This window comes from Peromyscus leucopus, chromosome 7 (genome assembly GCF_004664715.2).
Source record: "Peromyscus leucopus breed LL Stock chromosome 7, UCI_PerLeu_2.1, whole genome shotgun sequence".
Classification (NCBI taxonomy): Eukaryota; Metazoa; Chordata; class Mammalia; order Rodentia; family Cricetidae; genus Peromyscus; species Peromyscus leucopus.
In genome coordinates, this window is record NC_051069.1 from 12,659,981 (window position 1) to 12,684,748 (window position 24,768).

The 24,768-nt window shown below is 47.4% G+C and overlaps 1 protein-coding gene across 1 annotated transcript in view; it reads left to right on the forward strand.

The window, feature by feature from the left end:
* Positions 1 to 24,768, forward strand: part of Thsd4 (thrombospondin type 1 domain containing 4) — a 573,943-nt gene that overhangs the window by 267,848 nt on the left and 281,327 nt on the right. Inside the window, exon 7 of the mRNA XM_037207445.1 lies at positions 16,692 to 16,828. Coding sequence (XP_037063340.1) covers positions 16,692 to 16,828 — 137 coding nt within the window. The remainder of the gene's footprint in view (positions 1 to 16,691; positions 16,829 to 24,768) is intronic.

Here is a 24,768-nt window from a genome sequence, read left to right on the forward strand (position 1 = left end):
CCTCACTTGAAATGCTGCCATTTCTTCTGCCCAAGGGTCTCTGGCTGAGACTTTTTCGTAGAACATTTTGTACCAGAGTTCACTTCCTTCTTGCAGCTTTTGACAGCCTTACTCAAGCCTCCTAATGAGAACCCTCTGCCACATGGCCTTGTGGAGGGAGGGTGTGTGCCTGCCTGCCGTATTTTTCATACATATTATCCGCTCAGATGGACATATGTTTTCCCAAGCCATAAGAAACTCGTTAGGAACTCCTGCTTCTGCTTCTGCTGTCAGGCTGCCTTCCTGACAGGGGGCCAAGCAGGCTTTCCACTGACAGAATCCCTTTCAGACTTTTAGTTTTTATTAAATAGAACATTTTAAGATGTAACACCCCACGTCACACAGCTTGAAGAGTTTGAGCAGCATGTTGGGTTTTTTTCTTCTTCTCCATAATGACATTTGTTTTTAGTCAATTTTTTTTTTTCCAAGCACTGGATTTACTGACATGAGAGAAAAAGGACACATTTCAGAAGGTTGGCTGACTCGGTCAAAGTTGACTTAGCTGATCCCCATGAAACGACACATCCAGGAACTTGCTAGGAACAGACAGGAAGCCACTGCTGTTTCCAGGTCTCTCTGGAAAAGTGTGCTGGAGGCAAGTGCTGGTACCCAAATGACTTCAGAGGACTTTCTCTGCTCTCTATAGAAGTAGGCTGCTGGCCTCCTTCTGCAGCCTATGTGACGTCAGCCAGGCTCCACTGGCCTTCAGACATGGAGAATGCCTCTCAGTCACTTCAGGGGGTCAGGTCCCCAGCTTCTGGGCACATCTCTGTAGTGCGGGTATAATTAGAGAGTTACCCAAAAGATCATATATCAAGGGTTTAGTCTGCTTGTGGAGTATTGAAAGGTGGTACAGCCTTTAGGAGGCAGGGCCGAGTCAGAGGTTCTTAGATGATGGAAGTGGATCCTCAAAGGACATTTTACGGCCCCTTCTCTCCCCCTCTCTTCTTTCCTCTCTCCCGCTTTCCATCTCTAACCCTCTCTCTCCCTCATTCCTCACCTGTTGTAGAATGTTATTTTAAGGTGTGTTACTTTTGTTTATGTTGCATTTGTTTAACTCTGTGAAGCTGTGTTACTGTGCCTGTCTAAAACATCTGATGGTCTAATAAAGAACTGAACAGCCAATAGCAAGGCAGGAGAAAGGATAGGTGGGGCTGGCAGGCAGAGAGAATAAACAGAAGGAGAAATCTGGGAGGAGAAAGAGCAAGAAGAGGAGGAGGACACAAGGGGCCAGTCACCCAGCTACACAATCAGCAACAGAGTAAGAAACAATGGAAGGTACACAGGAATAGTAAAAGGGAAAGGCCCAGAGGCACAAGGTAGACGGGGTGAGTTAAGGAAAGCTGGCAAGAAACAAGCCAAGCTAAGGCCAGACGTTGATAACTGAGAATAAGCCTCCATGTGTGATTTATTTGGGAGCTGGGTGGCGAGCCCCCCAAGAGAGAAAAGAACAAAACCAAACAGCACCACTCACCCTTTCCCTCCTCCCCTTTTCTTTCCCCTTTTCCCTGCCTCCCTCTCTCCCCATCCTCCCTGTCCTGATTGTTTTGGTTTATTTTCAACTTGATACAAGCTAGAGTCATTTGAGAAGAGGGGATCTTAATTGAGATCCTCTATGAGACTGGGCTGTGGGAAAGACTATAGTGTATTTTCTTTTTTTGGTTTTTTTGAGACAGGATTTCTCTGTGTAGTTTTAGTGCCTGTCCTGGATCTTGCTCTGTTGACTAGCCTGGCCTCAAACTCAAAGAGATTCACCTGGCTCCGTCTCCCGAGTGCTGGGATTAACGGCGTGTGCCACCACCGCCTGGCTGTGTATTTTCTTGATAACTGATTCTTGTGGAAGGTGCCACCCCTGGGCTGGTAGTCCTGGGTGCCATAAGAAAGCAGGCTGAACACCCCATGAGAAACAAGTCAGTAAACCCATTCCTCCATGGCTTCTGCTTCAGTTCCTGCCTCCAGGTTTCTGCCTTGAGTCCTTCCCTGACTTCCCTCCATGGTTAAAAAAAAAGTTAGCTGAAAGTGTAAGCTGAAATAAACCTTTTCCTCCCCAATTTGCATGTTTTTTATCGCAGTGTAGAAACCTGACTACCATGATCCCTCTTCCCTCCCTCTCCTTCCCCTCCTTTAATTGATATTAAACCTTTTGTCATGACATTATGTACTATCCACTGCCCTCCCTAGAACTGAGTCTTTGAGCTTTGAAAGCTATCATCTAAACAAACCTTTTCTGTCTATAAATTAGTTGCCCGGGTTATTTAATTACAGGAACACAAACTGACTGATGTATTCTGCCCAGGATACTCTTCTCTCCTCCCCTTCCCTTCCCAGTACATTCCCACGGTTATAATCTCACGTTTTATGTGACTATTGGGTTGATGTCTTCTGCATGCTCCATGAGGTTATGGTTGCACTAAGATCTGGTGTTCTTTCCTTATGTCCTTAGCAAGTACCGTAATAACTAGAAGACAGACTCCCAGGTTGAGTGAGTAAACTCACAAATGCATGAGTATTGATTGTCCCACAAGGGCAGAGGTTCTGAGAAATGGTCCAGCATGGTGCGTGACACACAATAGTAAGGGATAAATCACATGTGAACAAGTGCCACTGCTTACACAATACCATGCCCATACTGTCCTTGGCATTGAAGAGACGAGCTTCCACTTAGAAAGATAATATGTGCTAACAGGAAGGAATTAACTTAAAATAACAATGAGCATTGGGAGTGGGACTTTTATATCTCAGTCAGAGCTGGATTTGTGTTGGGGGGGGCACACAATCATGCCACTGTATGCATGTGGCAGTCAGAAGACAACCTGGGGTACCAGGCCTAACCTTCCACCTGGTCTGAGACAGGGTCTCTTTTGGAGTTTGCTGCTGTGCACTCCAGGGAAGGTGACCTGACCTTCCAGGAATGATTCTTGCTCTACCTTCTATCTCAACATAGGAGCAGCACTGGGATCATGGGCGTGTGCTGCCATACCCAGCTTTATGTGGGTTCTGAGGACTCGAACTCAGGACCTCATGCATGGGTGGCAAGTGCTTTGCCCACTGAACCCATGCCTCCTACTTTCTAATCATGTGACTTTTTTAGGAAACTCACCTCTCAGCCTCAAGCTCCTCATCTATAAAACAGGATGAGTCATTAGGATGATGTGACGTGCTCCACACGCAGACCCTCCCAAGCACACAGCCTGATACAAGTTCCCTCACCCTGGGCATCATTATGACCGATTCAGCAAATCTTTGTGCATTCACGTGTGGTGAGGTCATTGACCACACTGACTCTAGTCAAGGCCTAGAGTTTTGTTTCCTACTGTGCAGAAGGAGAGGATTAGGACATAGCTGGGTTCTTTCCAAGTGTGACAGTCCATGCAGCAGGGAGACAGCGAGATCAGAGGGAGTGACAGTGGCGGAGCAAGTTTCCAGGAACTGGGGGCTGAGCCACATCTGGAAAGATAGATAGCACTTGTTTTAGGCAGAGACTAGGATGCAGGGGTGCCAGCCAGATGGAAGAAGCTGTGCAAAGCCCCAGAAGTGGAGGAGGGCACACATTGCATTTAAGACAGGGTGGTTGGTAATGGGAAGGCGCTCCCCAGGAGGGAAGGAAGATGTGCATTGTAGATCTGGTTCTTGAGAAGGAAGACTTGAGAATCACACTGCTTGAACCAGATGAATGAAAGACAGCAGGAGTTTGGAGTGAGGGACAATGGCTAAGAGGTCATGTCCTCCTGACAGAGCTGATGAAAGCCAGGGCTGGGATTGGCAGGAGGAGTGAATGGTGAACGGTCAAAGGAGAATCTAGAACATGAATGAAACAGCTGGTACCAGAGCCAAGACAGGAGATAGAGGAGGTTCCCAGAATGCCTCTTGCCACTCAAAAGAAATGCATTCCATCCTTGAGAAAAATCAGATGGTGCCCTAGAAATGGGCATCTGTGATTGACAGCCCAGCAGAGGACTTCTTGACCTCCAGCTGAATGCAGGATTGAGTAGAGGCAGCCAGGGGCAAGGATGAAGGGATCGAAGGATGGGTGACAGTCAGCCCTAATGCTTGGCGTGGGGGTGGACCCATTCACTCCTGCAGTTGTCCTGAAATGGGCGGGGGTGTGCTGGGGAATTGGGGAAAGAATGAACATGCAGCTTAGAAATCCAGAAAGGAAACAGACCACTCCCCAAGCTCAAGATCAAGGCTGGAAACAGGCTTTCTTTATCAGCTGTCCTGCAGGCACAGAAAACCCTCAGCTACACAGTACACGGAGTGGGCATGGGAGTGGGTGTGTAACCTGGCGTCTGGTAGATGATCTGGTAGGCGGCAGTACCATGATTATAAATCAAACAACAGTAGAAGGATTTTGTTTGTTTGTTTGTTTGTTTATTGAGCAGCCTGGGGCTTGCAGCATGGGATAGTTCAGGTGGAACACTGTGCTAACAAGGGTTAATCTGCTAATGGCTAGGTTCTACCATTTACCTACTATGTGTTGTGAGTGAGCTACTCGGCTCATTCAGACTTCATTCAGTGTCTCCTCCATTCTCCGTAGCTGGGTCAGCTTATAGACATGCAGTAGATGCTCAATGAAGTGTAGACACTAAAAACTGTGGGATGTAGCTCACCTAGTAGAATGCTTACCGGGCATGTGAGTCCCAGATTTGATCTCAGTACCACAGAAAACCAGACAACAAAATTTAGGAGGATCACAAGTTCAAGGTCATGCTCAGCTTCATAGTGGTATCTTAGTCAGGTTTCTATTCCTGTCATAAAACACCATGGCAAAAGGCAAATTAGGGAGGAAAGGATTTATTCCAGCTCTCAGCTCTCAGGTCGCAGGCCATCATCTAAGGAAGTCAGCGCAGGAACCCAGGCAGGAACCTGGAGGCAGGAACTGAAGCAGCATGGAGGAGTGCTGCTTACTGGCTTGCTCCTCAGGACTTGCTCAGCTTGCCTTCTTATAATAGCACCCAGGACCACTAGCCCAGGGGTAGCACTGACCACAGTGGTCATGGTCCTCCCACCTCAATCATGAATCAAGAAAATACTCCTTAGAATTGCCTTCAGGTCAATCTTAGGGAGACATTTTCTCAATTAAGATCCCCTCTTTCCAATTATTTCTATGTTTATGTCAAATTGACAAAAACCAACTAGCAAAGGTAAGTTCCAGGCCAGCCTGGGCTACGTGAGACCCTGTCTCAAAACAAACAAAACTGTAAAGGAGGTCATAGATCAGTCAGCTAAATACATGCACATGCTAGGATTCTCAGAATTCCCCTTTGTCTGCTTCCTGTAAGGTGTGGGCCATTCCAGAAATTTCAGCCAAGAACCTCTTCCTTGCAAGGCCTCTAGATAACTTCAGCACTGGCTGGCTTGCAAGTCCACAACTGCAGCCCTCTGTCTAGGTTAACTCTGGCTGTGCATTCCCAGAGTGTGAGCCAGTGTCCTGGGGGCTGCATCGAGCCCCTTCTTCCCCCCAGATTCACCAGCGTCAGTCAGAGAGGCTGGTCTCCTTCGAGTGGGAATAGAGCAGCAGTGTTGACGTCCCCTGGGTGTCTTGTTAGACATGTTGATTCTCAGGCCTTGGGAGAGACCCATGGAATCAGAGTCTGGGGCCCAGCAGTGTGTGTTTTAACAAGATCTTCCGTTGATTCTGAGGCACGTGACAGTTTGAAAGTCACAAAGCCGGCATTAAGAGGAGATGTAAGTTTGAGGAATGAGTGGTGCAGAGAGGAACTTAACATGACCGGAACTTTGGGGCCAATGGCTTTTCAGGGTTCTAAAAAAGACATTTTGCAGAGGCTGAGGAAATGGCTCAGGCGATAAAGTGAGGACCCACGTTCCATCCCCAGAACCCACATAAGAGCTGGCCTAGTGGTCCATGCCTATTCCCCCAGTCCTGGAGCAGCAAAGATAGACAGATCTCTAGACCCCATTGGCCTCAGCCTGGCTGAATCAGTGAGCCTTGGGTTCTGTAAGAGACCTTGTCTCAGAAAAATAAGGTGGAGGAGCTGGCAAGGTGGCAGTGGGTAGAGGCCCTTGCAGTGAAGCTTGGTGGCTGAGTTTGATCCCAGAAACCCACATCAGAAGGAGATGATTGATGCCACAAAGCATCCTCTGGCTTCCACCCCCCCAACACACAGTGGGGGCACACACACACACACACACACACACACACACAGAGAGAGAGAGAGAGAGAGAGAGAGAGAGAGAGAGAGAGAGAGAGAGAAAGAAAGAAAGAAAGAAAGAAAGGGGGTGCAATTGTCTCTAATCCTGAGCCAATCGAGTAGGACTTCTGACTACAGCTGTCAGTGAAACAAGATTGATTGGGCGCCTCACACAAATGTCTAGAGCTTAGGGTTTGTGCATGGGATGGAAGGTCAGGGTACTAGGCAGCTGATGAGCCGGATGTTTTTGCATTTAAGCTTTCATAGTGGAATGTTCTCCAAACTGTTTCCCCTCTTCTGAACAGGAAAAGCTAAGAATCAGACAGTCTCACCTCTCTGCTCTTCTGCCTCTTTCGAAAGAGTTTTACAATTCCAGAGCAGAGTCGGGGTCTTAGAAGCACTCTGCTGCTCATCTGATTTTCCATAGTTTTGTCCTGGGAAATGCAGTTTGGGGGCGGGGGTGGGGAGGCTGTTTAAAGAGCCATCACCCAGGCCAGAACTCAGAGTCCAAGGCCAGGCAGATCCTCTGTCACAAACAGGAGTAGCACATGGGTCATGTGCCACTGCTGCTTCTGGATTATCTACTGGGACCAATTCCAGAAACCCGTGTCCATAGTTCTGCCTCGGGCAACACTTTTGACTTTATTTAAGCCCCTCCCTCGTTCACCACCCGCATCTGTTGGTGTCTCACTCATCTCCTTTCTCTCCTCAGCATGGGTGAGGTCAGCATCCTGCCATGTCCAGATTTTGTGGGCTGCGTTTTACAAAGCTGCTCCTCTTGAACAGGGCTAACTTATATTTCTTTCCCTAAAATAGCACTTGAGCCTGAGAAATGAAGGCCCCGTGCTACACTTGGCGTGAACTTGGAAAGTCTGAATGAATCTGACACAAAGCCCAGATGTTACCCATTGTCCAAGAATAGACTCGAGTTCTGTGTGCTGGAGCGCTCCTCCGCACTCACCTGAAATTCTCTCCCCATGAGGAGCCGCAGAATGTGCAGTTGCAGGAACAGCTTGAATCTCACCTCCTGCCTCCATCCTGCCCTCAGCCTGGTGGCCTCTGAGCAAATGGGAAGCTCCCGGGAATCTAAAGCTCCCCATGTCAGGCAGGCACATTAGGCTTTCCTAAAAATAGTTGTTTTACTTCTCACTTGTGCAAAATTCCTCGAAAGACAGAAAAGAGTTGTGTATCTTGTGTTCCTTTTGAACAAGAGGGGTCTGCTACTCATGGCTCTAACAAAGAAGGAGTCCATTTCTGAGACTGGGGCTTAAGGTTATCTTTTACAGCCTTTGAAAGTTATTTTTTATTTTTGTTTAAACCTGTGCATATCTTAGAGTAAATAAGCTCTGAAATTCTGACCTTTCTCCAATACTTACCATTTGTCTGTCTGTCTGTCCGTCCGTCTGTCCGTCCGTCCGTCCGTCCGTCCGTCCATCCATCCATCCATCCATTCATTTATATGCAGAGTAATAGTCTTACTATGAAGGCTGGCCTCAAACTCATGATTCTCCTGCCTCAGCCTGAATGATAGGATTGCAGGTGTGTTGCACACCTGTCTGGTAGGACTTCCTTCATCCCAGTCTTCAGCATTCTCTGCTTTCTCTTGACTTAGATCTTTGTCTCTTGGGTACTGCATTTCCCACACTCTCGGGTTTAGTCTTTTATTGTGAGAGAATGCATCTTCCAGTAAGAGTCCATGAAAGGCAAACTACATTTGGAAATGTTTTGTTTTCCTTAGGGATGGACAATGTGCCTGGGTATGGAACTCTAATTTTGAAGTTATTTTCTTCAAAAATTGTAATGTATGTTGGATTATCATCCAGATTTTAAGCTGCTGCTGAGAACCCTGATGCTGTATTATCAGTGTGCCTCTTCCATCCTGGAGGCTGTGGTTGTCTTTGTCCTGAGCATCCTGAGATTTCTCAATGATGTGGCCCTAGTGTTTATTCCTGTCCATGAGAGATGCTTCTTTCTGGGTCTCATGTACCCTTAGAAGTCATGTGGAGTGGGACAAGAATGCAGGCCCCTGAGCGTTCAAAAACCAGATCATTTCTCAAAGTTGTGTTTGCCCTGGGCAGCTTTGAGGTAGGAGATAGATCTCCTTCAGGGTGAAGAGCCAACTATCCATCGCTCCCAAGAGAAGCAGTGGGTCTGTTTCGTTCTCCAGCTGCATAACCACTGCATGCCCGGTGTCCCAGGAACCTCTACTCACTGCACATGTGGACTTGAGACCAAGGAAGACTGAACAAACCTGCTACTCTTCCATCCCTTGCATCCTTGCTCTCCAACGTGAGAGTCTTCTGCATCCTGTTTGTACTCATCATAGCTAACTTACCATTGTTATTAAGTAAAAACCAGATCCCACTTCTGACACATTTCCCCATGAACCTAGGGAAGTTTTTCTTGAGCTGTTTACTTGATGATTTCCTGTAAATCTGGCAAGACAACTGTTTCTGCACCACCTGCATTTTTAAAATTTACGTCTTATGAACTCACCAATTCAGTGGCTTTTGGTGTATTCTGATTATATGTATATAATATCTCCATTATAGAAACTGCAGAAAATTCCCGTCATCTGAAGGAAAAGTCCATCCCTATCAGCAGTACCTGCATGACTCCTCTCTCTAGCCCCTGCAATCTCCAATCTCCTTTGCCTCTGTGGAGCATTTCATAGAAATGGGATTATCCATTATGCGGCTTTATATGACTGGCTTCATTCACTTTTTATATGACTGGCTTCATTCACTTAGCGTAAGGTCTTCAAGACTCATCCATGACACAGGATATTGATTCCTCCTGCGTTTGAACTGGTACATGATGCTCCATTGTATGGGCAGAGCATATTTTCCTTGTCAGTTGTAGCTGGGTGATATTTGGGTTGTTTCAATGTTTAGCTTTGATGAATAACGTTCCTATTATAATCTGAATGTCCACCCAAAATTTCACGTTAGAATCTAACATCCAATGTGATGCTACTGAGAGATGAAACCTTTCAAAAGTGCTGTTGTTTTGATGCAGTTTGTCACAGATAAAGCTCACACTGAGGTGTGTGAGTGTAGTGGTGTGGGAGGCGGTGCTCACACTGAGGTGTAGTGTGTAGGTGTGCTACACTGAGGTAGTGCGGTGCTCACACTGAGGTGTGTAGTGGTGTGGGAGGCGGTGCTCACACTGAGGTAGTGTAGTGGTGTGGGAGGCGGTGCTCACACTGAGGTAGTGCAGTGGTGTGGGAGACGGTGCCTTAAAGATGAATGTCTTTCTTGTGAGACAGGATTAGTTCTTGTGGGAATGGAGTTGTTCTCTGGAGAGTGATTTCGTCTGCTCTCCACTCTGTTGCTATGACAAACAACACTGACAAAAAGTGACGTGGGAGGAGAAGGTTCGCTGCCTTATAATTCCAGGTCACAGCCCAGCGCTGAGGGAAAGCTGAGTGGGAATTTAAGCAGCTGGTTCCATCCCACCAACAGTCAGGAGCAGAGAGAGAATAAATACGTGCTTGCTATGGGCTCAGCTAGCTTTCTCTACCCTTACATAGTTTAGAGCTCAGCTCATGACATGGTGCTGTCCATATTAGGGTGGGTCTTTCTATCTCAATTATAATCAAGACAAACCCCCCACACACGTCCCCACGGGCCAACCTGGTCTAGAGAATCCCTCAGTAAGATTCTCTTCCCCATGCTTCTCGTTGTATCAAGTTGACAGCGGGAACTAACCTGCTCGGGATGTTATAAGGCCGCGTGTAGTGGTGCACACTGCCTCTCCATTAGATTCTATCCCATTTCCCTTCATGCATTTTGGGGTCCAGTATGATGTCTTCCTGATGAGTTAACTGTTTGATGCTGTGAAATGTGACTAGTAACAGTTTTCAAGTCCATTTTGTCCGGAATTAAGATAATGTGCCAGTGCACACCTTTATCCCAGTTCTTGGGAGGCAGAGGCAGGGGATCTCTGAGTTTGAGGCCAGCCTCGGCTACAGAGTGAGTCCCAGGACACCCAGAGCTATGCAGAGAAACCCTGTCTCAACCACCCCCTCCCCCCAAAAAGATAGCTGCTCTAGATGTCTTTGCCATCATGAATTGTGCTGTGTGCAGGTTGATTTTCAGAGCATTAGACAGCCCTTCTGGAAAGTGTAGCCACCATCCTCATCCCACACAGTGTCAGTGTCTGCAAGTCCCCATTGTCCCGTTTCCAACGCTTCCCCTGGAAATTCTGAACTGCTAAGCTTCAAGTCCCAGTTAACACCAGCTTTCTTGGGAACTTCGGTTTCCTGGATTTCGAAACTGCAACCATTAACTCTTTTCTGTTGTGTTTGTATTTTTGGAGTTTTGTAGATAGCATACAATATTTATTATGTGCGTGTATCTGTGGTGTGTGTATCTGTGGTGTGTGTATCTGTGGTGTGTGTATCTGTGGTATGTGTGTGTAATATATGTGTGCACAGAGGCCAGAGGTTGACACTGGATGTCTTGCCCCTCCGCTGTTTTTTGTTTTCCAGACAGGTTCTCTCACTGAACAGAGTGTGATGATTGCTTTGAGTGGCTGGCAGGGGAGCTCTGGCAGGCTGGCCGTTCCCTCCTCAGCACTCGAGTTATAGACTCCCGGGGTTGATGTGAGTGCTGGAGCCCCAAGCTCGGGTTCTCATACTTTTATAGCAAGTATTCGATGAGCTGAGCATCTCCCCACCTCTGGGTTTGTTATTTAAAAAACAAACAGAAATAAGACTATTGTGCCAATAGGTCTTTCCAAGGAAATAGAGCTCAGTGAGTAATTTAAATCTTTCAGATGTATTAGTAGGTCAATTTTTTAGCTATTGGCTGCTCTTTTCTAAGTAATCTAGATTTTCTTATATGTTTGTGAGCATTTTTATCCTGGCCAGAGGACTTTTTAATACCAAGGAATCTGATTCCTGGTAATATCCTAAATGCAGCTAAAAAGATTGCTTGTATTTGGGGTATGTATATTATCTTGCAGTCTCCTCCTTTGTGGTGATGGGATGGAGCCAGGACCTCCTTTGTGCCAGGCAGGTACCACTCAGCTCCCTTCCCACCCAGGATTATCTTTTCAGTTTAGCTGTGGGATCTGGACCCCATTGGCCCAAGTCAGAATGCTCATCACTTCCCAGATGTGTCCCCAGAGTGACAGTTCTGGAGAGCAGTAGCTCCAAAGCTTGACTGTGGACAGGGCTTCATCCCCAGGACTTCAGCCTCAGGAGGCCTGGGAACCACCTGAAGGGTTTGCATTTCAGCAAGTTCCCCAGTGATGCCTGGTGTGAGGGACCACCACAAACAAAAACCACAACAAACCAACCCGGGACCACCCCCCCGGGACCACCACAAACCAACCCCCACCCCCCCCCCCCACCCGGGACCACCACAAACCAACCCGGGACCACCACAAACCAACCCGGGACCACCACAAACCAACCCGGGACCACCACAAACCAACCGGGACCACCACAAACAAACCGGGACCACCACAAACAAACCACCACAAACAAGGACCACCACAAAACAAACCCCAACAACCACCACAAACAAACACCGGGACCACCACAAACCAAAACCAGGACCACCACAAACAAACCCAGGGACCAGGGACCACCACAAACAAAACCGGGACCACCACAAACCAACCTGGGACCACCAACAAACACACCCAGAACCACTAGTGTTGTGGGTATAGGGTCAAGGGATCTCCATGGGAACCAGGGGAGCATTGGGAAGCAGAGGAGAACAGAGTGGGGAGGAACAGGCAGGAGGGATGTGGAAAGGAAATGTGTGCTCAGTGGCACTTAGTCCACAGCTGCCCCAGTGACTCCTTTTTGATTCCTCCTCCCCTGCACTAAGAAACCATGGCGAATCTGCTCAGAGGCCTCCTCGTATCAGAACTGCAATTTTTTTTTTTAGTAGTGCTGGGATTGAATGTTGTTAAATATGTGCTCAACCACTGAGCTCCACAGTCCTAGAATTATACTTCTTCCATTCCAGAGAGAACAATAGGAATAACATGGACTCTTGTTTCCCAACCTTTCTTCTGAGCCTTTTGTGGATATCTTGTTTAGAATCTCAAAGGCCTGCAGGGGGGGGGGGGGGGATATATAATGCATATGTGTATATGCAGGGTCCAGAGGAGCCTGGACGAAATCTGCCCAGAAGCTCCAGGATGCTCTCTAAGGCAACAGGACACTAGGCCATACTGTCAGGAGGTTCACATGAGCTCGGGCTTCAGTTATATCTTAGGTACAGATCTGAGAAGGGATCACCATGTAAGCATCAGGAACAGAGTTCTAGCCCAGTGACAGGTTGGAGATGTAGGCAGAATGAATGAATCCAAGCCTGAGGCCATTCTTCTGGTTTCCATTTGGTGATTCTGTTGTAACCATTTCATGTTTAACCTTCCTCCTCCTCCTCCTCCTCCTCCTCCTCCTTCTCTGTCTTAGTTAGGGTTTCTATTCCTATGATGAAACACCATGACCAAAGCAAGTTGGGGAGGAAAGGGTTATTTGGCTTACACTTCCACAGCACTGTTCATCACTGAAGGAAGTCAGGACAGGGACTCAAACAGGGCAGGAACCTGGAGGCAGGAGCTGATGCAGAGGCCATGAGGGCAGAGGGGGTGCTGCTGACTGGCTTGCTTCCCATGGTCTGCTCAGCCTGCTTTTCCTTCCTTTTTTCCTTTTTAAAGATGTATTTATTTATTTTTCTGACTTTCTTTTTATTTATTCTTTGTGTCTTTCACATCATGCCTCCTGATCCTATCTATCTCCCCGCTCCAAATAAATAACATTTAAGAGGAAAAAAAAAAGAAAGAGAAAAAGAAAGAAGAAGAAGTGGAAATCTTCATCCTAGAAGCTGCAGTGTGACACAGTGAGTCACGCAGCAAACCCCTTTATCCATATATTTTTACACGCAAGTGTTTATCACAAAGAATCGTTGGTCTGGTTCGAGGCTCCTGGTTTCTGCTGTACCATCAACGCTGGGCCCTCACTGGGACTCTTCTTGGACATCCCTTTGCTGCCCTGTGTCATCAAGATTCTGTGGTCCTGGTTCTGCAGGACTGACACCCCACCCCACTCCCTTCCTTTCCCCATCCCCCCACCCTGCTTCAGCAGATAGCAGATGGGGTGGATGTTGGGGTGGGCCAACACATAACCCTGGTTCTAGGCCTGGGTAGCTGCAGGGTTGGTCAGCCTGCCGGCTCTCCCCTGTCTTCACCACCAGGGGGAGCTCTCCAGCATTGCCCTGGCGAGTTCACCCCTTGCAGCAAGGAGCAATGGGCGGGGCCAGTTCTCTGGCTTTCCTGTCCTCAGAGTTGATTCTCCCACACCTACACCTTTAGGGCCAGCTCTGTTACGTTGCCCAGGAGAGGTGTAGGGGCCACTCTCTAGAGTGCTGCAGCTGATGAGGGACAGGGACAGCTCTCCCACCTGCCTTAGGCATTGATGGGTGAGAGGGGAGGGCATCTCTCCCCAGCCCATGTCACCACATGACAGATGAGGAATGGGGAAGGCTCTGTCATGCTCACAACTTTGGGCTGGCTCACCCACACCTCCATCAATATGGTTGGCTCTACTATGCTGCCCAGGTTGAGATGCAGGGCCTGTTCTCCTGAGTGTTGCAGCTGGTAGGAGGCAAAGCCAGCTCTCCTGCTTTTATGACCTCAGGGCCAGCTCTCTTACTTGCCTCAGGTGTTGATGGTGGGAGGAGTAGCTGAAGAAGCCTCCAGTTGAGGTTTCCTTCTTTCAGATAATTCTAGCTTGTATCAAGTTGGCATAAAACTAGGTCAGGGCATTCTCTAAGCAGCTTTTTATATTGTGGTTGCAAATACCAAGATATGAAATTGTAGTTGATGTGGCGGTGCACACCTTTAATCCCAGCACTCGGGAGGCAGAAGCAGGCAGATCTCTGAGTTCGAAGCCTGCCTGGTCTACCAAGCAAGTTCCAGGACAGCCAAGGCTACATAGAGAAACCCTGTCTCAGAAAAAAAAAAAATGCAGTGCACGTGGGCAGTCCTGGCTAGCTCATCACAGAGTGAGGCTGGAGAGATGACTCCGTGGTTAAGAGTGCATGCTGTTCATACAGAGGACCTGAGTTTGGCTCCCAGCACATGTGAGACGGCTCACAACTGCCTGTAACTCCAGCTCCAAGGGATCCAACATCCTCTCTGGCCACTGTGGTCACTGCACTCAGGTGTAGTGTCCAGGCCTTACTCTGGCTTACATTCCCTTACCTCTACCCTCCTACCCCCCCTTTTCACTATTGGATCTAGAACCCAGTGCCTCACACCTGCCAGCTGTCTCCTTAGCCTCTAGATTTCTTGAAGCAATAAAATAATTTGGTTTGGGGGAAATTCCCAAAGATGTGTCCATCTTGGTATTCAGTATTCTGTGAGGTTAGTTTTCCAATTCACCCATTCCGTTCTCATGTGGCCAAGCAGGAAAGTAATCTCTGGGCTTGTAAGATACTTCCAGTGCTCACAAAGGATCCGCCCTTCCCTGAACCCTGTGGTCCCTGAGCCTCCCCATCTTTCCCTGTTAGCGGGCTCCAGTGGCTGTGGAACAAAGGGAAGTTCACTGCTGTGACAGGCAGGCAGCCACTCTAGGGGAAATATGATGTATTGTGCTGGGTAGGAAAAAGCCAGTATTACCAGATCCAGTAATCTGGTTTTTAGACAGAGGCAGGACCCTGACCGAACGTGCTGTCTATGACTAAGCATGGAATTTATATTGTCTTCAGAAACAGGTTTTAAAAATCAGTGTGTACTTGGCTTGTCTGTTTCTTTTAGATATGAAATATATTTTGCCTAAGCGTATTTTTCCTTTTGGAAACCACTAAATTGATTCTCGTTCCCTAGTTAGCACACAGTGAGCGCCTATTGTGTACCAGGTCCTGTGTAAAGTGACACACAGATACAGAGTCTGAGGTAGGGAAATACAGTTGACAGGTGACAAGTGAGAAGAAGACAGTGTGTGTCGCTTTCCTTGTGGCTGTCTGTCTCAAAAATATGTCATCAATGCAACTTAGGCAGGGACGATTTTGTCCTTGTCTGCTTGGAGGGGGGGGGGTGCAGTTGGCCATTGTGAGAAGCAGCTGGGGACATGGAGTCCCCTGTCAGGAAGCAGAGAGAGAGGAAGGCTGGTACCCAGCTCTCTTTCTCCTTTTGTTCATATCCAGTCCGGGGCCTCACGAGATGATGCCACCCACATCTAGGCTAGGTCTTCCCTCCTCGGTTATGACACCCTGGGAAGGCGTGGGCCTGCATGCACACTCATGAACATAAACAAACGAACAAAGAAATTTTGAGAGCGTAAAAAAATGATACAACCATGTAGGTCTCTTTGTTCATGGAGACAGGATTTCATGTGGCCCAAGCAGTCTTCGAACTCACTGCGTGTCCTGGTTTGCCTCCTCTAGCTGTAATAAAGACTGTGATCAAAAGCAACTGGAGGAGGAAGAGGGCTTTGGTTTATCTTCGTCTCACACTCCATGTTGCAGGCGAGTTAGGACAGGAACTCGAGGCAGGAACTGAAGCAGAGACTGTGGAGAGGCGCTGCTTGCTGGCTTGCTCTCCAGGATCATCACATCAGCGCCTTTCTTACACCTCCAGGACCATGTGCCCAGGGGTGGCACTGCCCATGGTGTGCTGGCTTCTCCCTCCCCGATCGTCAATCAGAAAACAAAAGGCCCCGCTGACTTGCCCAGAGGCCAATCTGGTGAAGGCATTTTCTCAGTTGAGGCTCCCTCCTCCCAGATGACCCTAGCCAGCACGCTATGTAATCCTGGAGGTGACCTTGAATTTCTCCCTTCGGAGTGGTGAGGTTACAGGCATGGACCACTATGTCCTACTTATGCCATGCTGGGGATCAAACCCAGGGGTCTCAAGCTTGCTAGGCAAGAATTCTACCAAATGATCATATCCCTAGCCACATCCCCAGGACCCCTTATAGCTTTTAAGTTCTAAGAGAAAGCCTAGCAAAGTGTGAAAATTACATGCTCACCACATTTGCCAATTCACAAACTATAGCTACAAACCTAAAAAAGCATGGTGGTGTGTCAAAGCAGAATCATTATTTACAATAGCAAGACCTTTAAAAAGTCCTTTACAGTGTTCTGTCAGCGTTGAATCTCTGTCATTCACCGGTAGATGAAGGGACATGCCTGCCCCAGACCGTCAAATGTGGGAGGTCTGACAGTGTTCTTACAACTCTCAGAAGGACGGGAGAAAAGACAGGAAGTAAATTAGCGGCTGCCAGGCTCTGGAGGAACTGGAGGGGCAGCTCACAGGCGTGAGGCTCCTTTTGGGGGAAATGAAAATGTTTTGAAATTTGATTATGGCAATTGGTTATACAACCTTGACTATACTAACCCCACTCTGGTCAAAACAGTTAATTTTATGTTATGTGAAGTTTATCTCCATAAAATATACAGGTGGAAGGGTGCGGATTGATTCTCCAGAGGTGAGGTCACTCATACCTCGTCTTTGTTCTTTATTATTTTTTGATAGTAAAAGGCAATCGCAAGTGTGAGTTGAACTGCCAAGCAAGCGGCTACCGCTTCTACGTACGGCAAGCTGAGAAGGTCATCGATGGCACCCCCTGTGACCAGAATGGCACAGCCATCTGTGTGTCGGGACAGTGCAAGGTAAGTGCCCCTGGCCTTGGGAGTCTGTGCCGTGGGTGCTGAACCTGTGACTGACGGTTTTCCAGAGCCGAGATGGGCGGGCTTGCCAGCCCGGTGCTTTTGACCTTTGAGAGCGGTGCTGGGATATGCCAGCCTTTCAATCATTAAGTGACTTATTTTCACACTACATGCTTCAGAGGGGCCTCGACACTTGACACTTGAGGGTCCTTCCTGGTGAGGTCACCTGTGAAGTGGGGGTTATAGAAAGGGCGTGGCTCTCTCAGTTGGGAACGGATGGCGCCAGTGTGCGGGTAGCATTTTAAGAGAACGGTGTCTTTTAGCCTGCCTCTCCCATCTGAGGCAAGCTTCCAGAGGAGCGTTGTTGAGTGCCTTGCAGAGCAGAAGATGGACTTTCAACAAAAAGTTTCCCACCTCCTCAGGCTTCTGAAACCTACAAACTCCCCACCCCACATTCAGTGGGGTGTTCCCTGGTGACAGAAAGTGCCATTTAGTTAAAAACACGCATCTGAAATAAGAGCACAGGCTTCATAGCCATGTGTGTCTCTCCCTGGCCCTCTGCCCTCCTTTCATCTATCTATAAACGTGTCTCTGGAGCTAAAGCCTAATTGGTGCCCATGCAGAAGAGGCCGCAATGCTATCTCAGTTAGCGCACCGTGGCCGGCAGGATTGGCTTTCATCAAGGAGAAGCCCTTCGGCTAGAATGTTCTTGAATGTAACTTCCTGTGTGTTTAATATCAGAGCTAATAAAGTATGACTTATATACCTCTATGTACAACCTCCTCCCTCATCACCTTCCAAAACAAAAAACCAAAACCACAGTCCTTGTGTGTATGTGTTCGTGTGTGTGAATGCAGGTGCATGGCCCTTCCACCGCACATGTGTGGAGCTCGGAGGAAAACTCGGGTGTCAGTCTCTACCTTCTACCTTGTTTAGAGGCAGGGTCTCTTGTTCTGCTGGTCTTCCAGCCCTGGTGGTCCACGCTTCCTGGGATTCTCCTGTTCCCCACCTCCCATCTCTCCGTAGGAGCACCGTGAACTTCCACATCTGACTCTGTGTGGATGCGGAGAATCCACACGCAGACCTCCCTGCATGCACAGCAGATGCTTTACCCACTGAGCCATCCTTCCAGTGCCCCACCCCCCATGGCTTAGAAAGTTCTTTTTTAAAAGTGAAGCCCTTGCTGGTATGAATTAGCTTTTCTGTAGAGTTTAGCCTCAGCATCCCATTGTCACAAAGATTCCTGCATTCTCACTTTCCAGAGTTATATTACGATGTTAATCTGCAGAGAAGATGCATCCATCAGTGCCGTTTTGATGAGAAAGTTTCAAGTAAAGTGTAAAAGAATTTTCTAAATGTGGTTGGTCATCTCAGATGGAGAATGAAAGAAGTTGAGAAGGATGGAGGCTCTCCTTGATATCTGATGTGAATGAAATGTTTTTGGAGGAGCCAAACCTGTGACAGGTCTTTCTTTGGACTGCCAGCTCCCGAATAATGACACAGAGATTTTCCATTAATTATGAAAGCTTGGCCTTAGCTCAGACTTGTTCCCAACTAGCTCTTAAAACTTGAATGTCCCCGTTTACATTAATCTACATTCTGCCATGTGGCTCGTTGCCTCTCCTCGGTACCATGTGTCCGATTTCCTCTGCATCTGGCTGGCAAATCTCTTGAACCTCAGATTCTTTCCCAGAGTTCCTATCTCTCCCCAGAAGTCCCACCAATAGTTTTCTTGCCTAACTATTGGTCATTCAGCTCTTTATTAAACCAATCAGAAGGTGCCTTAGGCAGATGAAGTTAAACAGACACATCTTCAGTGTAGGAAAAGATTATCCCAGGAATAGGAGCTCTACAAAGAACAGGCTACTTCAACATCCAACAGGGCAAGCGTTGGTGTTGCTGTAAGCCAGCAAAGAGCCCTCTGAGGCTCGCCATGTGTCAAACCCTGTGCTGTGCTCTGTGTGTATGTGTGTGTGTTATGTGATCATATATATTTTATCTTCAGTGCTTAATTTTTAAAAATTATTCAATAATTTTTCTTAAATATATAAATGAATAAGCAAACTGAGAAGTTGTTGGTAAACCTCTCCTGAAAAGAACCAAGAATATGATTAATAGAGGATTATACCTGTGCAGCTCTTGCTCTGTTCTCAGGGTCTCCTAAAACCTGAATGATGTGAGTGGACCTGGCCCCAGGCTGATCCAGCTGGCTAGACAGGTGCCTCCTCCCTCCCTCCCTGCTCCTGTGGTATGCGCCCCTCCTAAAGCTTCCTCCACCATCTAAGAGGGTGGCCTACCTGCGAGAGGAAGAACTGTCTTTGGTCAAGAGTACAAGGCTTCCCCTGCCCAAAGCCTCAGACAAGCTGGGAAAGTCCATGTGTGAAGCGGTGTAGGGTAGCCAAGCTTCCAGGGCTCCAGCAAATGAGGCATTGCCTGTGGCCATGTGCCCTAAAAAATGTTAAAGCTGACACTTGAACGTAAACCGGATGAGTTTCCCTAGTTAAATATTTCTTTTCTATTAGGTATTCTTTCTCTCATTTTTAGCTACTCTGACAACTCCCTCACATATTGAGTCTGTCTTGATTTCTTGATTAATATATGCTCGACTTTACTTATGCACACATACACACATCCACACACGCACATTACAGGGATCTCTTGGGTCTTGTCTTCTTGAAGGAAAGAATTTCTAGAGTCATGGACAGTCAGAGCAGAAGGTCCCTGAGTGAAGCAAACACTCAAAAGAGAATCTGAGAAACAACCCAGTGAGTTCTGTGCCATGAATGGTAAAGAAATTTTTATGAATATTTATATGACAGGTTGCATACTCATGGCATAAGGTGGCCCTTTGCCTTCCCAAATCATCATGGACAGGATATCCCCTTTAGGGGTTTTCCTCTCGTGAGCTTATGGGAAACACACCGAGAGTGGGGGAAGTGTAATAATAGTGTGGGGGAGTGCAATGATAGTGTGGGGGAGTGCAATGATAGTGTGGGGAGTGCAATGATAGTGTGGGGGAGTGCAATGATAGTGTGGGGGAGTGCAATGATAGTGTGGGGGAGTGCAATGATAGTGTGGGGGAGTGCAATGATAGTGTGGGGGAGTGCAATGATAGTGCAAATGATACTAAATTGAAGTCCAAGTCTTTTGAGGGTAGAGACCCTTCCGGGGTACACGTGTATGGGAAATGCTCAGATGGCTTAGTCACTGATATGACAGAGCGCTGAGCCTGCACCTTAAGTGGTTTCTAACCACAGAGGACCATTTTGACCGGGAGGCCCGGCTCCCTCGGTCTTCTGAGACACGGCTGCCGTCTTCTTCAGTTACCTCCTACCTCCTTGCCCACCGGGTATCACACAGAATTCTTGGTTATCCTCAGTACTACACATCATTACCCATTCAGCAGCAAGCAGGTCCCTGCCACACCCTGGGGTTGGACGCTGCCACTAAAACAATGGAAAAGACTAACACGTTTCCTACCGCCCTAAGCTCGAAGCCTGGCAGAAATAGTAATAAAAAGCCCGTGGAGTGGCAAAAGAATTACCAAGTTGGGTGAGTTCTTGGCAGTTACCAGGGTCCTGAAAACATGAAGAATTGTGGAAAGCCTCATTAAGTGGAGTGTCACAGGGAAGTGTCTGAGGAGCACAGGGTCCAGGTGACAGAGGGAGGCAGTACCTTTGACCTCCAGCTGCCCGGATGGAGAGACCCGGCTCAAATGAGGTGCTCAGGGGCTGGCAGATGTTGAGGTGCCTGGTTTGTGCTCGCTCCTGCTCTCTGCCCAAGGTTAACCTGGTCTCTTCATGGGGCTATCCTTAGCCAAGGAGGCCCTTACATATTCCTGAACATGTGCTGGCTTTGGCAGTGGAAACCTCCGCTAAGTCATTGTCCAGGTCTCGACAGACTCCCCTGGAAACAGGATGATATAATGTGTCAGGAATAGACTATGAGGTCATCCTGGATGTCCAAAATGAAACCGGCTCTATGGATAAGATTGAGGACAGGATGTCCAGAGCTTCCCATATGGTCCTGATGGCGCCTCCTAGGCTAGAGTACATGAGAGACAGCAAGGTTTGTGGCCCTTCCCCATGGCTTTCTGAAGAGATAGGGATCTTGCAGCGCTCTATCTGAGTTGGCAGGGTGGTACCTGTCACTTAGTACCAGGAAAAGGGGGGAAACCTCCACTGAGCCCCTGCCCCTAAACCAAGCAGAGGCTGGCACTGTGGCTACCATCTCTCTTGGCACTGGGGCTACCATCTATCTTGGTACAGGATCCAAACGGCTACACAATGCTTATTTGATACTGTCACACCTATAGGTACTGTCCCTAAGTCGTGACATAAAACGTCAGGGTTTCAGCGAGCTATGCAGGGTCTGGACAGCCCATGCAGCCTAGTTGGCTAGGAGGCTAATGGGCACCGTGAAAAGCACCATGGCCAAATGCAACTGGGGGAGGGAAGGGTTTATTTCAGCTCACAGGTGTAGTCTAGCATGAATGGAAGTCAGAGCAGGAACTCCAGGGAGGAACCTAGAAGCAGAAACTGAAGCAGAGGCCGTAGAGGACTGCTGCGTACTGACTTGCTCCCCATGGCAGCTCAGTTTGCTTTCTTATGTATGCCAGGACCATCTGCCTAGGGCTGGCACTGCTCATGTTGGAGTGCCCCCCCAATCAATCATTAATCGAGAAAATGCCCAACAGGCTTGCCCGTAGGCCCACGTGATAGAAGTGGTTTCTCCATTGAGGTTGTTCTTCCTAGATGACTCTAGCTTGTGTGAAGTTGGCAAACCCTCGCCAGCCCAGGTGAGGTACCCCGCTTCCTTTGGGTCTCTGTCCATGTTCCTGCAGAAGCAACCATATCATCTGCTGGTAACTTGTGGGATCGGACTCTTATCACTATGGGCATAGAGTGCTTAGCACAATGATGGCTGAGGTGGGACCCGGCTTGGCTGTCTTGGTGAAGATGTGAAGGGGATATCTGTCATCTCAACACCAACTTTAGGCATCCCCTATAAGTTGCTGCCAAAGTTTGAGTGAGCCAAATTTGATGGGAAACCTCTGGAAAGACAGGCTGGGGTACTGCACACCTTAGTAGAAGTCAACGTTCGAGGACAAACATATAGGACACGATTTTTCATTTTGTTTTTTTCATACGTGGTCTTGTTCCTGGCTGGCCTTGAACTCACTAAGTAGCTAAGGATGACCTTGAACTCCTGCTCCTCCTGACTCCACCTCCCTAGTCCTGGCATTCCAGGCATGAACCCCCACACTGTCTTGTGTGGTGCTGGAGAGCTAACCTAGGACTTTGTGCTTTTATAACCATATTTTGTGTTTTTGATAGACATTTATCTGAATTAAACATCAAATTATTATTCTCCTCCCATCTGCCTAGTACTCCACCCTGCAAGAGGAAACAGCCACTTTTTGGTAGCATCTTTATGAAGACAGGTTTTTTATGCATCTACTTGCCAATTAGTGTTTTATTGCTTTTCTTTCAAATGTCGTTTTATTGCACTTTCCATTTACTGTGTGTTTATATGTCTCTGTGTACGCATGCATGTGCCATAGCTCACACACATGGAAGTCAGAGGACAACTTGCAGGACTTGGTTCTTTCATCAGGTAGGTCCTAGGGATTGAACTCGGATCATAAGACTTGGTGGCAAGCACCTTTACCCACTGAGCCATCTCATCAACTCTTACGTTTTATTATATTTCCTTCCACTTGATACATACAGCACATACTACCTCATTCCCATGTGTTTTTTCTTTTTCCTTACCATGTTTTAGGGGATCTTTCCATTCTGGTATCTAAAGCACATCTCCCTTCATTTTACATTTGAGTGGTATTGGATGGTATAGCAAACCATGATGAGTCACGTGATGTCTTTGACCATTAGCAGCAATGCCATAAAAAAAATGCCTGTGTATGTGGTGGCTTCATTTGCACGTTTACAAGCACCTGATAAACTCTCAGAAGCAACATAAGCGTGTCTACATAGAACAGGTTAGGGATAGCTCAGCAGTGAAGAGCACTTGCTCCAGAGTCGGGTACCCAGTGTGTATATTATAGGACTCATCACTGCCTATAACTCCAGCCACACTTGTGTCACACGTGTGTGTGCACATGTGTGAACACACACACACACACACACAAATAAAATCAATCTTCTTTTAATAAAGGGTGTGTCTGTGTGGATTTGCAATTTTAATAGCTGGCACATGGCACACTGCCCCCTAGAGTGATTGATGGCAGGGACTCCACTCCTGCCACACCAAGTGAGGCCATTTTTCAGAATCCGATTGGATTTTTGCCGGTCTAATAAGTGAATAATGGTGCCTGTGGTCAATTTTGTTTCTGTCTACCTCACTTTGAGTGGGATAGTAAATCTTCATACCTTTAAGGACCACTCAGAGCCTGGACTGGGATACAGTGGGTGAGGTGCCTGGGGTACGAAGCTTGAGGAAGCATTGGCTGACTGGCAAGGTCTCCTTAAATGTGTGCCCCAGACTCCTGAGCTGCCTTGCCCTGGTCCAGCCTGTACGAGCCCTCCTGACCCAGGCATCGCCGTTTACATTTCTCTACATGATCTGTGCTCTTGCAACCTTTGTGCATTCTTTATTCAGCTATTGCAGTAGGGATTTTTCATGCGCCAGACATTTCTACTTTTATGTTATAAATTGCAAGGATAGTTTTAGGGGGTGGGGCCAGGTAGCCCTTTGACCTAGGCCTTTGCTAATGGAATTTTCTTTCTTTCTTTCTTTCTTTTTTCTTTCTTTTCATGCAGAAGTTTTAAATTTTGTAAGTGGTGAATTTATCGGGTGTTTTATGATTCAGGATTTTGTGCCATAGGATTTCCACACTGTGAAGTTATAAAGAATTCTCAATCTGGGTATGGTGGTATGCATTTCTAATTTTAGCACTCAGGAGTCTGAGGCAGGAGAATCAGGAGGCTGAGATCAGCCTGGGATATGTAGTGAGACTCCCTCTGCTATGTTTCTGATAGTAACGTATGGTTCTATGCATTTACATTCTTACATTTTATATTAATCCAATTGGGTTAATGGTGCTTCATTGTGAGGTTGGTTGTAGGGAAGTACATAATAAAAAAGCAGATATTTGATTCCCCCCCCCCAGACTTCAGCTAGGATCCTGTAATGTTTGAGCAGAATCCTGTGTCTTACTGTGTGTTTCAGTCTTTATAGATAGGTCAGGTCATGTCACACATCAGCTGAGACTTTGGGTGCTTGAGGAAATGACTTTTTTCCAGGGTTGGTGCATGAAGTTTTCTAGAACTGGTTGATAGTGACATCTAGTGGTCAGTGATAAAATTACACGTCCTTTAGATCGGCCCAGGAGGAAACTATCATGAATTACTGTTTTCCTTGAGAGATGGCAATAGACTAAATAGAACAAAATGAAATAAATGGAACTAGATTTCTGCGGCTAAGAACTGGGAACACTCAAACTAGAAGAGCGAATTCTCCTTATGTCAGCAAGAGCCTTAAACAGCACCCGGACACTTTATACACAAAAATAAACTGCTGCCCAAACTTAATTCTAAATTAGTAAATTAAGTGTTTAAGATCAGCTTTATGTTAGCACTTCCCCCAACAAGATATGAGTATAAATATACTATTCAGGAGTGGGTCACACGTGCCTCTGAGAATCAATCTGTAAACTTGGGAGGCTGACGCCGCTGCACACAATTTTTAGAAAATTAAAGGAGATTGTTTGCCATGTGAAGGTCCGGGATCAGCATGGCATGGGTAGTAAGTACTGAGTGACTGTGGGGTGATGTCGGTGGTCGTGATGGCGGCAATAACAGTGAGATCAGGCAAGCGATGGTGTGACAATGTGTCCAGGTTCATCCGTGTGGGTAGCGGTGACAGTGGTGGCTGGGTATGGATGTGGTCCTGGGTATTGTGACTGGATGGATTCTGGGATC